Genomic DNA, 12,749 nt, shown 5'->3' with positions numbered 1-12,749 from the left:
GATTTCCAATTTTCAGGACTGAAAGCATCATGGCCAAGCTTTCTGTTGAAATTTGAGGCTTGATCACTCAATCATTTGTGTTCTAAAATAATCTCAAAATTGTTTTTAAAAAATAATTAGGCCTACCTGAAGATAAATAGAAGGTTCACAGAGGGGGACATTCATATTTAAGTGTGGTTTGGGTGCCTGTGATTTTACTAAATGATTTTATTAATGATGTCTTTATTCATATTTCTGATTTTTGCCTTAAATTATTCTGGATCCAGAAGTAATTCATTTTTATTCAAACTGCTTGGGCTATCACTGTGATTATTATTTGTTAATAATTTAAACAGCTTATGGTTGGGTCTAAGAGATGTGAGATGTCTGCACCCAAACAAAGCATCATGTCGCACACAAAGAAGTAGAAGCTAATAAAACAATGTTGGAGTTTGCAGAATTTGGTCTTCATTTTAAGCACCATTTGCATTCAACTTTTAGTAAGCTGAGAAAAAAAAAAATATGACATCATCCATATAGGTACACTGAAATGTGTAAAAGATGTGAGAAATTAAGGCAATCATTCATTCATTCATTCATTCATTCAACAAATAGTTATTTGGCTCTTCCTAAGAGCTGGCCCCATTTAAGTTTCCATGTGCTTTAAGCCACTTTAGATGAAACTGGAAAGGGATAGAGGAGTATAAAGAGTTTGTGCTGAGTTTTTTAAAAATAAGATTATTAAAATTTTTATAAGTTCTATCTCTTAACTTTTTAAAACTTCAGTGTAGTCTCTTGAGTCCTGGCCAAACTGCTTAGATTATTCTTTTTTTTTTTTTTTTTTCTTTTATTCTGGTGTGGAAGTATTCAGTGACAGTCTTTAATAAAAAATTCTGGATATTTCACTTTCTGCCTAAAAAATCTCATTTCTTCATTATTTCTTTTTCCAACAAGCCCGGATAGTCCAATTTTTTTTCTTAACATGTTGACAACTGCTAACATTTATTGAGTGCTTAGCATCTGCTAAGCACTAAGTAGTTTTAAAATGGTATCTCTTTTCATTCTCTTTAGAACAAACCTATGAAGTTGGCACTATTATTTTCCTAATTTGTTAAATAGACAAATGAACTCACATTAGTAAGTGAATTAAAACTATGCTGAAAAGTAACGTAGAGACCTAGAGTCAAGTCCAGGTCTGACTGTGTCTTCCTGATCTACGCGTTCTGTTAATGAAAATGCTATACTGTGTCTTAAAATAAGTATCCTATTCCATCAGCAACACACAATACCTAGTTCCAGGTGTAGCAAACTAATAGCTGTTCTTTAGCATGCAGTAACACTTCATTTCCCAGAAAAGGTCATGGACTGAGTGTTAGTCAATGGAATATAAGTGGAAGTAAATGTTGCCATTTCTAAGCTAAGACTTTAAAGAAGTTAGTGTGCATTCCTTTGACTGAATCCAGACAGAGGCTCTAGGACACAAAAGCCAAAGGACACAACTATGAATATTTGGAAACCTTAACGGATGTAGAGAAAGTTAATTCCTGCCTGATGCATGAGTATAATATAAACATCTATCACTTGGAAGACATTTGTGATTGTATTTATTTGTAACCAATAACTATTCTACCTAACACATCAAGAGTTCTTATTAAAATATTTTTCATTATTTATTTCCTATTTCTTATCATAATCTAAATTTGTGAGAAAGTCTTCATATCTTAGGATGATTTAGGCATATAGTCTTGGTTTCTCTCTCTTTATATCTTATGGTCACCTTATCAATTTTCCATGAATTGTTTCAAATGCTTTGTGAAATGAGACAATAAAAGAAAAAAGAAAGAGAGAGCAAGGGAGAGGAAGAAAAGAAAGGAGAGAGGGGGGAAAGACTAAAGGGTGAGAAAAAAAGGGAAGAGGAGCAATGAAAGAGGAAGGAGGAAAATGGGTTAGGAACAATGAGATCCTATGAGGGTATAACTGAGGAACATAAGAAATATTATATTTAGCCAACCTGAACCCCATTCCAACCCCTTCCTCTTAGTCTCTCTCTACTGTAGGGCCATAGATGTGAAATATTTCCTTACTCATGCTCTTTCTTAGCTGCCATTTCAGGAAGCAGTGAGTCATTAGCAGGAATCTGCTAGGTTTTTTTCTGGGAAAGATTTAGCACTTAGGATGAAAGAAACAGATGAAGCTGCCCTGCTGCTTCTCCCTTCTTCCTTCTCTCTGCCTTAAATAGAAATGAGATTTCTGGATTTGAGACAAATATCTTGTGACTGTGATGGAAAAAGTCCGGGAAAACTCTAAGGAAACTTGGGAGAGGGCACTCAGACATAATTGAGTTGCTGAGTGCACCCCAGCAGCCCCCTGCCTGAAGTCTTTCGTAGTGAGAAAAAGAAATCTGTATTTTTCATCCAAGGTTAACATCGTTTCTTGTAGCTAAAAATGTTCATCTTTGATTCAGAAATATAAAAAGAAAGACAGACCCTGAAAGGATGAAATTAATAAGAGATTGGTTAAAAAGGTCAAGAACAGAAAAGCTGAGTGTACTGGTCCAGAAAGATGGTGGCATGATGATACAGTAGAGCCATCTTGTGGGTGACACAAATCTCGTTGGAGCATACTGATCCCAAGGTACATATAGGACATCCAGATGTAGTGGGAAGATGCAGGCTATTTCCTATTGTATGAGTAGCCTGGAGTCTGCACTTGACAGTGATAGCTGAATTATGGCAGTGGTTAAGAATCACTAGAGATAGTAATACCGGGGACAATCAGAAATATCTACAATTAGTGGGTGTAGGAAAGAAGTTCCTAGTAGAAACAAGTAACAGAGTATGAAAAATATAGAAACATGGAAGTAAGGAAGAGCTCCAAAAAGATGAGTTGGCACACCTTTATCTTCAAAGAGACATCTTCAAACTGATGTCTCTTGCCACATGCTGGCCCTCCCTTGTGACTGAGCTCTCTAATCTGTTTTCCTTGGCTTCCCCTACTTGCTACAATCTCAGGCCTCCTCAGTTAAGAAAAGCCTCAGTATCTTAAATTAATTGTGTGAATCAAAGTCATACTATCAATTGTTCTTTTTATTAATTAGTTTTCTTCCTTGATGATCACTGGAAATCTTGTATTTTCTCTCTCCTTCAAAATCAATTTCTATACCACCTACAATCAAATTAGGAAAAGAAAGATAACCATATAGAAAAATGGGCAAGACACTTGAACAAGCATTTCATAAGATATACAGAAAGATATACAGAAAGCCAATAAATATTGGAAGATTCTCAATCTTATCAATAATCACGGAATTGCAAAATAAAACTGCCATGCATTACCACTGCAAACTACTTAGAACAACTAAAATTATAAAGACTGAAAATAGTAACTATTGGTGAGGCTTTAGTGAAACAGTCTAATACATGCTAGTAGAAGAACAAGTTTTTGAAGGATTGGCATTATTGATTAGAAATATACAAATACCTTATGGTCCAGGAATTCTACTTCTAGGTATATACTTAACAGAAAAGTGTATGAATGTCTACTCCCCCAAAATGTATGTGAATATTTAGAGTAGCATGGATTATTATATTAATAGCTCTCAATTGAAAATAAAATCCAAATATCTACCCCCAATAAAATGGAAAAAAATTGTGATCTATTTCATACTATGTAAAAATACACTGAAATAAAAACAAAAACAAACAAAAGTACTGCTAGATATCGCATGAATGAATCTCACACATATAAAAGTCAGCAAACAAGCCAAACACAAAACAAAGTTTATAAGAGATGAGCATCTAAAATCCCAAATTCAGAAATCTGAAAGGCTCCAAAATCCAAAACTTTTTGAACACTGACAGAATGCTCAAAGAATAAAAATTTCATTGGAGCACTTGAGATTTCCAGATTTGGTGTGTTCAAGCAGTAAGTATAATGTAAATATTCCAAAATCCAAAAATATCCAAAACACTTCTAGTCCTAAGTATCTCAGGTAAGAAATACTCAACCTGCATATGCCTTCGTATAATGTTCAAAACTAGACAAAATAATGCATTTATATAAAGTTCAAAATGGACAAAGCTGACTATGTGGTTAGAAGTCAGGGGAATTGTAAATTTGAAAGGGGGATGCTATGGTCTAAATGTTGGTCTCCCCAGACCCCAATTTTACATGTTACAACCTTATACCCAATGTGACAGTATTAGGAGGTCAGGGCTTTGGAAGTGATTAAGTCATGATGAAGTGATTCCTCATGAATGGAATTAGTCCCTTTGTATTAGAGGCTCTAGACAGCTCCCTTAGCCCTTCTGCCATGTGAGGAAGGGCAAAGCAACAAGGCATCATCTGTGAAACAAATAGCAGCCCTAAGCAGACACCAAGTCTGCTGGCATCTTGATCTTGCACTTCCCAGCCTACAGAACTGTGAGTAATATATTTATGTTGTGTTTACATTACCCAGTTTAACGTATTTTGTTAGAGCAGCCCAAGTGGACAGAGACAGAAGGTAACAGGTACTATTTGGAAGAAGACACAGTTGAGGATTCTGAGTGTTGGAAATACTTTTTTTCTTGATGGGGTGATGGTTATAAGGCCTCAGAATCACCCATGAAGCTATTTGCTTATGATTCATGCTGTTTTTGGTACACATACATTTCTTAAATTAAAATATTTATCACGATTTCTGTTTCTTCTTTCTTATACATGACTATGAAGATTTTACTTCAGAATCTCCTGATTGACTCACATTGCTCCATCCCACCATCATTTTGAATTCCCACCATGCTTTATTTCTGAAAACTTGTTTTTGCCTCACATGTCCAAATCTACCAGTGACCATGTTATGCCCTTTGTTCCTAGAATTTCCTATCTCTTTCTTGATTGACACCTTTAATTTCTTCTCTGCCTCTCTCTTCAGCTTTATTCATAGATGACTAGACCACCCAAGAGACCTATCGAAGTCTACATTTCAAAGAACTTTGCCTCACCTCGGTTGATAGTAGGAGGAACTGTATAGGAAGAGGGTAAAAATTTGTTAGAATAATCTTGATAATGGATAAATCTACATCTGCTCTATCCCCATTTTATTCCCATAGTATTGATTGCTTCTTCATAGTCACATTTAAAACTGCTCATTCCTACCTTCATTTATTTGACTGAGAGTTCCATGAGACTAACTTGGTAGACATTTATTATATTTTTTAAGTAAAAGAAAGCCTGCAAAACATTGAACAAATTTAGCAATTGAAGTACTTAAGTATGAGATTTACATATAAAACCTAAAGTAAACAAATTTATTTTGTGTTTCAATGGGAAACAAAAGAAAGTGTCTATCTCAACCACTTTATAATGTCCTATTAATTGAGAAGAGTATAAAGGTAAGGAAACCATCATTTAATGGCAGAATGTGTGCCAATCCATTTGGTGTTTTATATTCATCATTCTCACACTGAATGTATAAGGTGGGTGCTGTTATGTTAAATTAGCACTTTTAAAGAGAGAGATGCAGAGAAGTCAAGTAACTTGCTTAAGATCATGTAACAATTAAATGACCTAGCCAAGATTTGAACCTCAGATTGTGTGATCGAAAACCCATGGTCTTTCTTCTGTATCTTGTTGTCTTATATCTAGGAAGGTTAATGAGACATACGTGTATACTAAGGAAGCAGGGACTGCTGATTCCTTGCATAACATTTTAAAATATGATTTTTTATTGGCATCCCTTTATTTTGGTGCTTAACATTTAATATCTAAATTAAGAGACATTATCTTTATATCTTTTGTAATGCACCACTTTCAGAGTTATCCATCAAACCAGTTGGAAGTCGTTAGAAATTCCTAGAGACTGCTGATAACAGTGCTAAATATCTTTTCATTAGTTCCATTCATTAGCTTCAATAACTGAATATATTAACTAGACCCCACACGTATATTAATCCCATAACTTATTAATGCTCAGAATAAAATTCAATTGTTACATTTTTAAATACATGGCTTGATTGCTGAATGAAATAGAAGTGCTATTTAAGGATTTTAACACAAATTGTGACTGTTGAATGTTGCCTCTTTAATTTTTTTTCAAATAAATACTAAAACCACTTTTTACAAACACTTATATACAAAGAGACACGACTTTCAAAACAATTTAACTGTGATTTAGTAGTGGGTAGGAAAAAAATAAAGCTCTCGTTACAGGCAGTATAAAAATTTTTTAAGAGTCTTAGGAATAAAATGGCCTCCTTAAAGTAACTTGTGTAAAATTTGATCTACTGATAAAATTTAATTCTGCATTTCTTCTTTAGATACTCAGTGTTAAGTGAAAACTGATTTATATTTAGAATGAGTTATGACAAAGTACCAGTTGAATTTTTAACAGACCTAGCATGTAGTTCCTATCCTAAGTATTTTGTCTGCTTCCTGCTGACTGACCAGCTGAGTACCAATGGCATCACCTGCAGCTTGCCTGGCCTGTTGACTAGAGGCAAATGCATAGAGCAGCTGCTACTAAGGAGGTGAGACCACAGAAGTGCCAAAAAAAAAAAAAAAAAGCAGTTTAAATAGAGATGCCTAAAGCAAAAAAAAGCAAAAAAGAATACAGATTTTCTTTTAAATGTAAGGCTTACTTGGTTTTTTTTTGTTTGTTTGTTTGTTTTTGTTTTTGTTTTTGTTTTTTGAGACGGAGTCTTGCTCCATTGCCCAGGCTGGAGTGCAGGGGCGCAATCTCGGCTCACTGCAACTTCCGCCTCCTGGGTTCAAGCGACTCTCCTGCCTCAGCCTCCCAAATAGCTGGGATGACAGGCACCCACCACCATGTCCGGTTAATTTTTGTATTTTTAGTAGAGACAAGGTTTCACTATTTTGGTCAGGCTGGTCTCGAACTCCTGATCTTGTGATCTGCCCACCTTAGCCTCCCGAGGTTCTGGGATTACTGGTATGAGCCACCGTAGCCCACCCTAGGCTTACTCTTTTTTTTTTTTAACTATTGAAATAGTTTTACTTAGACACAAGCTAAAGCACTTCACAAGTCACGCAATTAGAACACTCTTAAGTAGAATGATGTTTGGAGTAAAGTGGGAAGAAGTAAATGGTGTGCATACCTTCGCTTGTCCAGCTTTTGTGATGGCAGGAATATTAAAGTGCTGTCCAGTGTAAAAATGTACCCCACTGAACAGGATCACTGCAATTGAGTCTCCTTCCTTCTCAATTACTTCAAGGATATCCTCTATTCTTAAGGTTTCTTCCCCCTAAATCAAGTTAGGCACAAGTTAGGTCATATCAATAATAATAAATTTGTAATTTCATATTGCCAATCTAAATTTCACCGTGAGCTCTTTTGCATTAGAAGATTTTTTTTTCAGATTAAGGCTCTTTAAAAATCTGACATAGAAGCAGCATTTAAGCATATTTTTTATTATTAAGAAATGATAATTAAAAAGTAAAAAGTGGTTTTTAAAGTGAAAGTCTGCAAAAGCCTAATTGTTTGATTTATTCTCTAGTTTTTAAAAATTAATTTGTAACATTTCCACAGCTATAAGTTGTTTTCTCCTTATTCCTGACTAATAAAACACCATAAAGTGCAAGAAGTCTATTATATAGCAAAATAAATGATCAGAAATTGGTATTGTATTTATCAGTCTAATATCCTGTTATTTTTTCCAAAAACATGCCAGGTACGGTGACTCACGCCTGTAATCCCAGCACTTAGGGATGTCAAGGTGGGCAGATCACTTGAGGTAAGGAGTTCGAGACCAGCTTGGCCAACATGGTGAAACCCAGTCTTTATTAAAAATACAAAAATTATCTGGGTGTGGTTGTGCATGCCTGTAATCCCAGCTACTTGGGTGGCTGAGGCATCTACCCAGTAAGTTTTCTTTTCTTTTTTTTTTCTTTTGAGATGGAGCTTCACTTTTGTTGCCCAGGCTGGAGTGCAAAGGCGTGATCTTGACTCACCACAACCTCCACCTCCTGGGTTCAAGTGATTCTCCTGCCTCAGCCTTCCAAGTAGCTGGGATTATAGGCATGTGCCACCACATCTGGCTAATTTTGTATTTTTAGTACAGATGGGGTTTCTCCGTGTTGGTCAGGCTGGTCTTGAACTCCCGACCTCAGGTGATCTGCCCACCTCAACTTCCCAAAGTGCTGGGATTACAGGCGTGAGACACTGCACCCGGCCATGAATTTTCTCCAGTGCTGTCTGACATGATTTTGGGGTCAATGCATCATTAATTACATTAATATTTGGGGAAAGCTCATTAAGATATCATCCTATAGTTTACTTTTAATTTTTAATTATTTTGGTATTTGCCAATTACTCTGCTCATGTTAAGAGAGTATGTGTGTGTGTCAGTGTGTATGTTTGTGGGTGTGTAATACATTCTCTACTAGAGGAAACTAGGAATTTGTTTACAAAATGGGCATCAATAAAAATCGGTATCCCAATATTAACTGGATTGTTATTAAAATCTCTGAATTATTAAGTGAAGTATACTTTATATAAATAAAAGAATTTCACTAATTGTAAGTAAAATTAATAACTTAGCAATCCAAAACTCTTTATTCTTAAAATAATCTATATGGTTTACCTGCTGTAATTTCCAATAAAGTGGTAAGGAAAATATTATAGATACTAATACTTAATTTATATCTTAAAAAATCAGTATTAAGCACATAAGAAATGTATTTCTCCATGACAGGGTACGGCCCTCTCTCATGTTGATGTGTTCTAGGTAATGCTCAACAGTGGTCCCAAGATTATGAGTAACTCATGAAACTCCACAATATTTTGGTCACTTATGTCATTATTAGCAGCTATATTCATTTTTGCTAGAAACTAACAATTTATATCCTCTCAATTTATATCCTCTCAGGTGAGAACTTTTTATTCCATTAATTTATTGCATGTTGGCAAATGGAAGTGAACAGAGTATATCTTTAATCTATTCAAAGTAATTCTGGGTTGAAAGAAGTAATTGTTCAAACAATGACTTAGTGGCCTGGGATCCTCTTATGTGAAACCCAAAATTTATTCTGTATGATTCACCTAGTGACAAATTACACAAGTTGCAGGGTTTCCATGTCAAAGTCTGTGCAGCTGAGCCTTGTATCTCTATTAATGTAAAGTACACATTTAGGTCTTAGGTCAAGCCTGATTAGATACATGCTTTTGTTATCTGTTTAAACATAAAGGAGTCTCAGAGAATAAAGTAACTTTCCCAAAGTCACATACCCAGTAAACTGGAGCGTCTGAGACTTCACTGGAAATATTAGCCAAGCTGTAAATCCCAAACTCTTCCCATTATACCACATCCCTTTCTTCAATATCCTACTCTAAACACAAAGAAAATGTGTGATACTTAGAATAAGAGGGGACATGAAAGATAGTCACGATTCCATTTCAACAAATAATTCTGGTCTTTAGCATGATTTTAATGGCACCCATGGGCACAACATTTGAAATTGAAAATGATATAGTGAATTTGTCACCCTTTTCCCATCCCATTGAAGAATATGGCAGACTCCAGTGGTATTAACAGAAAAATAGTTTGCTTGCCATTTGGCTAGCCCTTGAAAAATGAAAATACATACACATCTGAGTTACTCCATTTTAAGTAAAATGATCTAATAGTAACAGAAGTATGGGTCCTTCATGCTTTCTTGAAAGTTCCATTAAAATAATGAAGATTTTAATAAACTTTTGAGGAAAATGAATAAAATATCAATACTAAACAAGGCATGATGAATATTTCTTTCTTTCTCATATACCTCTCTTGGCTTTATCATCCGCATACTTTCTTCAATGTTAAGTCCGTGAAGTTGTAGTTGTGACTCAATAGCATACTAAAAAGGAAACATGATTTATTTATCAAATCAAGCTGAGAGCACAGAAGTACACTGAAATAACAAAGTAAAAATAAAGGCATATTACTATATTAAATCCAAGGTGAAGGTTAAAACACCTAAACAAAATACACAACAGAGAAGAACCACTTAATAAAATTCACATATAGAATTCTGAAAACAGAGGGATCTTCTTGATTTAAGAAATTATAAGAGATTTTAGAATAAGAAATTAAATAATCTAAGTCAAAGTCAGAATTTGCAAAATAAGCAAAGTGAATAGTAGCGACTTGTTATGCTTGAGCCTAGGATATAGAAATGGCTTACCCTAGGAAGAGTAAGTTAGCTAAAAAAAGGCATTAAGAAGTTTACTTCATAAAGAGTATCAGACATGTATGCAGATAAGCCACCACACCAACATGGAATCTTTTGCAGATATTAGGATTTTGATCCATTTTAGTAAGATATTAGGGTTTTATTCCTTTTGACATAATTACTTGCCCTGAAATTACAAGGGCTAGAATAATAGCAATAATACAGAGAAATAAAGTTTCTCTAACACCAAAACTAAAATATAAAATGTACTTTTGAAATTTATTTATTATTTACTTTATAAAGACGAGTTCTCACTATGTTGCCCAGGTTTGTCTCAAACTGCTGGACTCAAGTGTTCCTCCTGCCTTGGTTTCCTGAAGTGTTGACATTGCAGGCATGAGCCACTGTGCCTAGACTTAAAATGTACTTTTATTTGTGTTTATGTCTGAAACCATTAAATTTCTTATCAAGAACAAACATCTCATCCAGTAAGAAACTACCAAATTTCTTATCAAGTAAAGTAATGTGACTTTTTTTTAGTAAATCACAAGAAATATTTTTAATCTCTAATAAATAATATTTCGATAATAATGGTCCAACATGCTAGCATGATATGAAAAGAAACTGGACAAATAAAAGTTTATATTCCTATTCTATTTAGCTAAAGGGTTAAGCACTGGGGTTTGTATTGATTTGATTTCATAAAATAAAACAGCAACAAGAATTAATAAAACATTTATAACTGCACTTGATTTAGACCAGTGGTTTGCTCAGTGTCTTTAAAAAGACTAATAAATCAATGTTCCTATTCAGTTCTCTCTTCCCTTAACAGGTGTTTTACTTTAACACAAGAAATAAAGCTATAATCTATTTAAAAAATCTAAATCAAAAGCCTTTGACAGATCTTTTTATTGTAAGATTGCTTGGAAAAGCTTAGTGAGTAAACATTCAAGTCAGGCAAATGATACGCTGCTCTAGGAAGAGTAGAAAGAACAGAAATATAATTTGAAGAAGTCCTTACATGATCAGAAGGGAAGGCTTTGGCTTCTAGAAGAATTTTGTATCGTTTTGGCGTAGGCTTAAAAAATGATAACTGCAATAAAATGGATTTATTGAGAAAGCATTAATGCACAATTTATACATTTGTTCATTTTATGCCACACTTTCATTTTATAATCTCCAGTATTTTAAAGACATTAATTAACTCAACATCTTAAGTGTTTGTCAGGGCTACCTTTTCAATTAGCCTGTTTCCAGTGAATTGCAAAGAGAAGGAAGATATTGGCTCAATTTGCTTATCAATGAAACAGCAAACTCGGGGAAAAATGTGAATGAGATAACAAATCCTCAAACTTTACTTATATATTAATAGATGAAACTTAAAGTCTGATGATTAACAACAACAAAAAAGATGTTAATTGAAAAATTAGCTTCCCAAAGCATTTCATGGTAATTTTGATGGCATCACACTGAAATATTATGGTCTATGTATGTCTTATTTGTATTGACAGTAGCTCATTTGTTCAGTGAAGCTCTTTCATTTCTCCACACTGTTCCTAGAGAGTGATATTAACAATAATAACAACGAAGATAATAGCTACTATTAACTGGGTGTTGATCATTGGCCAGGGCGCTAAAGCAATTTTCACATATTATTACATTTAATTATCATGCAGATCTTTGAGGTAGATACTATTTTTCTTATTTTTACAAAGGAGAATGTTAAGACTTAGAGATGCCAAAAGTCTTTTTTCAACTTCAAATAGGCATTATGTAATTTAGCTGGGAGTCAAATCCAGGGATATCTGAACCTGTAGACATGTTTCCAAAACATACTTAAAAAATGAAATCAAGATTCTTCAAAGCATTGGGCAATCACCATTAACACAATATCCCAAATAGATAATATATTTGACATTTTAAGGTAAAACTATTTATTAAGATGTAAGAAGTACTTTAAACACATTACTCATTTAAGGTACTAGCCCCCTTTCTAAAAATTTAATTCTCCAAGTCTTTTTTAACCTATATTAATCTACAAAAGTATACTGATCCACTAACTCACTCTGCTGAAGCTATTGGAAAATTGTCTTTCCAAAAAGCTCAGTGCTTTGCTAGCATTGTACATCACTGTTTTGCAGGCTTGCAAGTAGTTTGCCTATTTACTCATTATGGCTCCTATTCTTTATTTTCCCAGACAAGAACTGTTCATTATTCTAAAGCTCTTCTCAAGAGTCAACTCTTCCATGATCAGGAAGAAGCTATTATATCATGGTCCAGCATTTCCTAGTAAAAATGAAAATAACCTCACAGTTTATTTTTAAATAAGAAACTCCCAGAAGCTCATGAATTAAAGATAGAAAAACATCAGATTCTGTAAATGAATGTGTTCTAAACATTAGTGGGAGAGAAAACTTACCAATAGAAGATGTAAATTTACAGTCAAAGCATTCATTAGGGCTATTTCTTTCTCATTGGCTCCTGTAAAATAAGCATATCATAATTTAGATGTTTCTATTATGTCTAAAGATACTGAAAAAACAAAGAAGGAAGGCTTCACTCAATCATTCTTAACGTCTTTAGAGATAAGGGCGTATTTGATGTGTCATCACAAAGAAATG

General features: G+C 34.2%; 1 protein-coding gene across 1 annotated transcript in view; it reads right to left on the bottom strand.

The window, feature by feature from the left end:
* The window catches only part of KYNU (kynureninase), a 166,529-nt gene that overhangs the window by 69,484 nt on the left and 84,296 nt on the right, over window positions 1-12,749 (bottom strand). The window contains exons 5-8 of the mRNA XM_015110049.3: window positions 12,548-12,609; window positions 11,150-11,221; window positions 9,739-9,813; window positions 7,074-7,220 (exon numbers count right to left, since the gene is read on the bottom strand). Of these exons, the coding sequence (XP_014965535.1) occupies window positions 7,074-7,220; window positions 9,739-9,813; window positions 11,150-11,221; window positions 12,548-12,609 (356 nt within the window). The remainder of the gene's footprint in view (window positions 1-7,073; window positions 7,221-9,738; window positions 9,814-11,149; window positions 11,222-12,547; window positions 12,610-12,749) is intronic.

This window comes from Macaca mulatta, chromosome 12 (assembly GCF_049350105.2).
Source record: "Macaca mulatta isolate MMU2019108-1 chromosome 12, T2T-MMU8v2.0, whole genome shotgun sequence".
Taxonomy (NCBI): domain Eukaryota; kingdom Metazoa; phylum Chordata; class Mammalia; order Primates; family Cercopithecidae; genus Macaca; species Macaca mulatta.
Note: the sequence above shows the minus strand (reverse complement) of the source record. Positions and strands in the feature narration are given on the sequence as shown.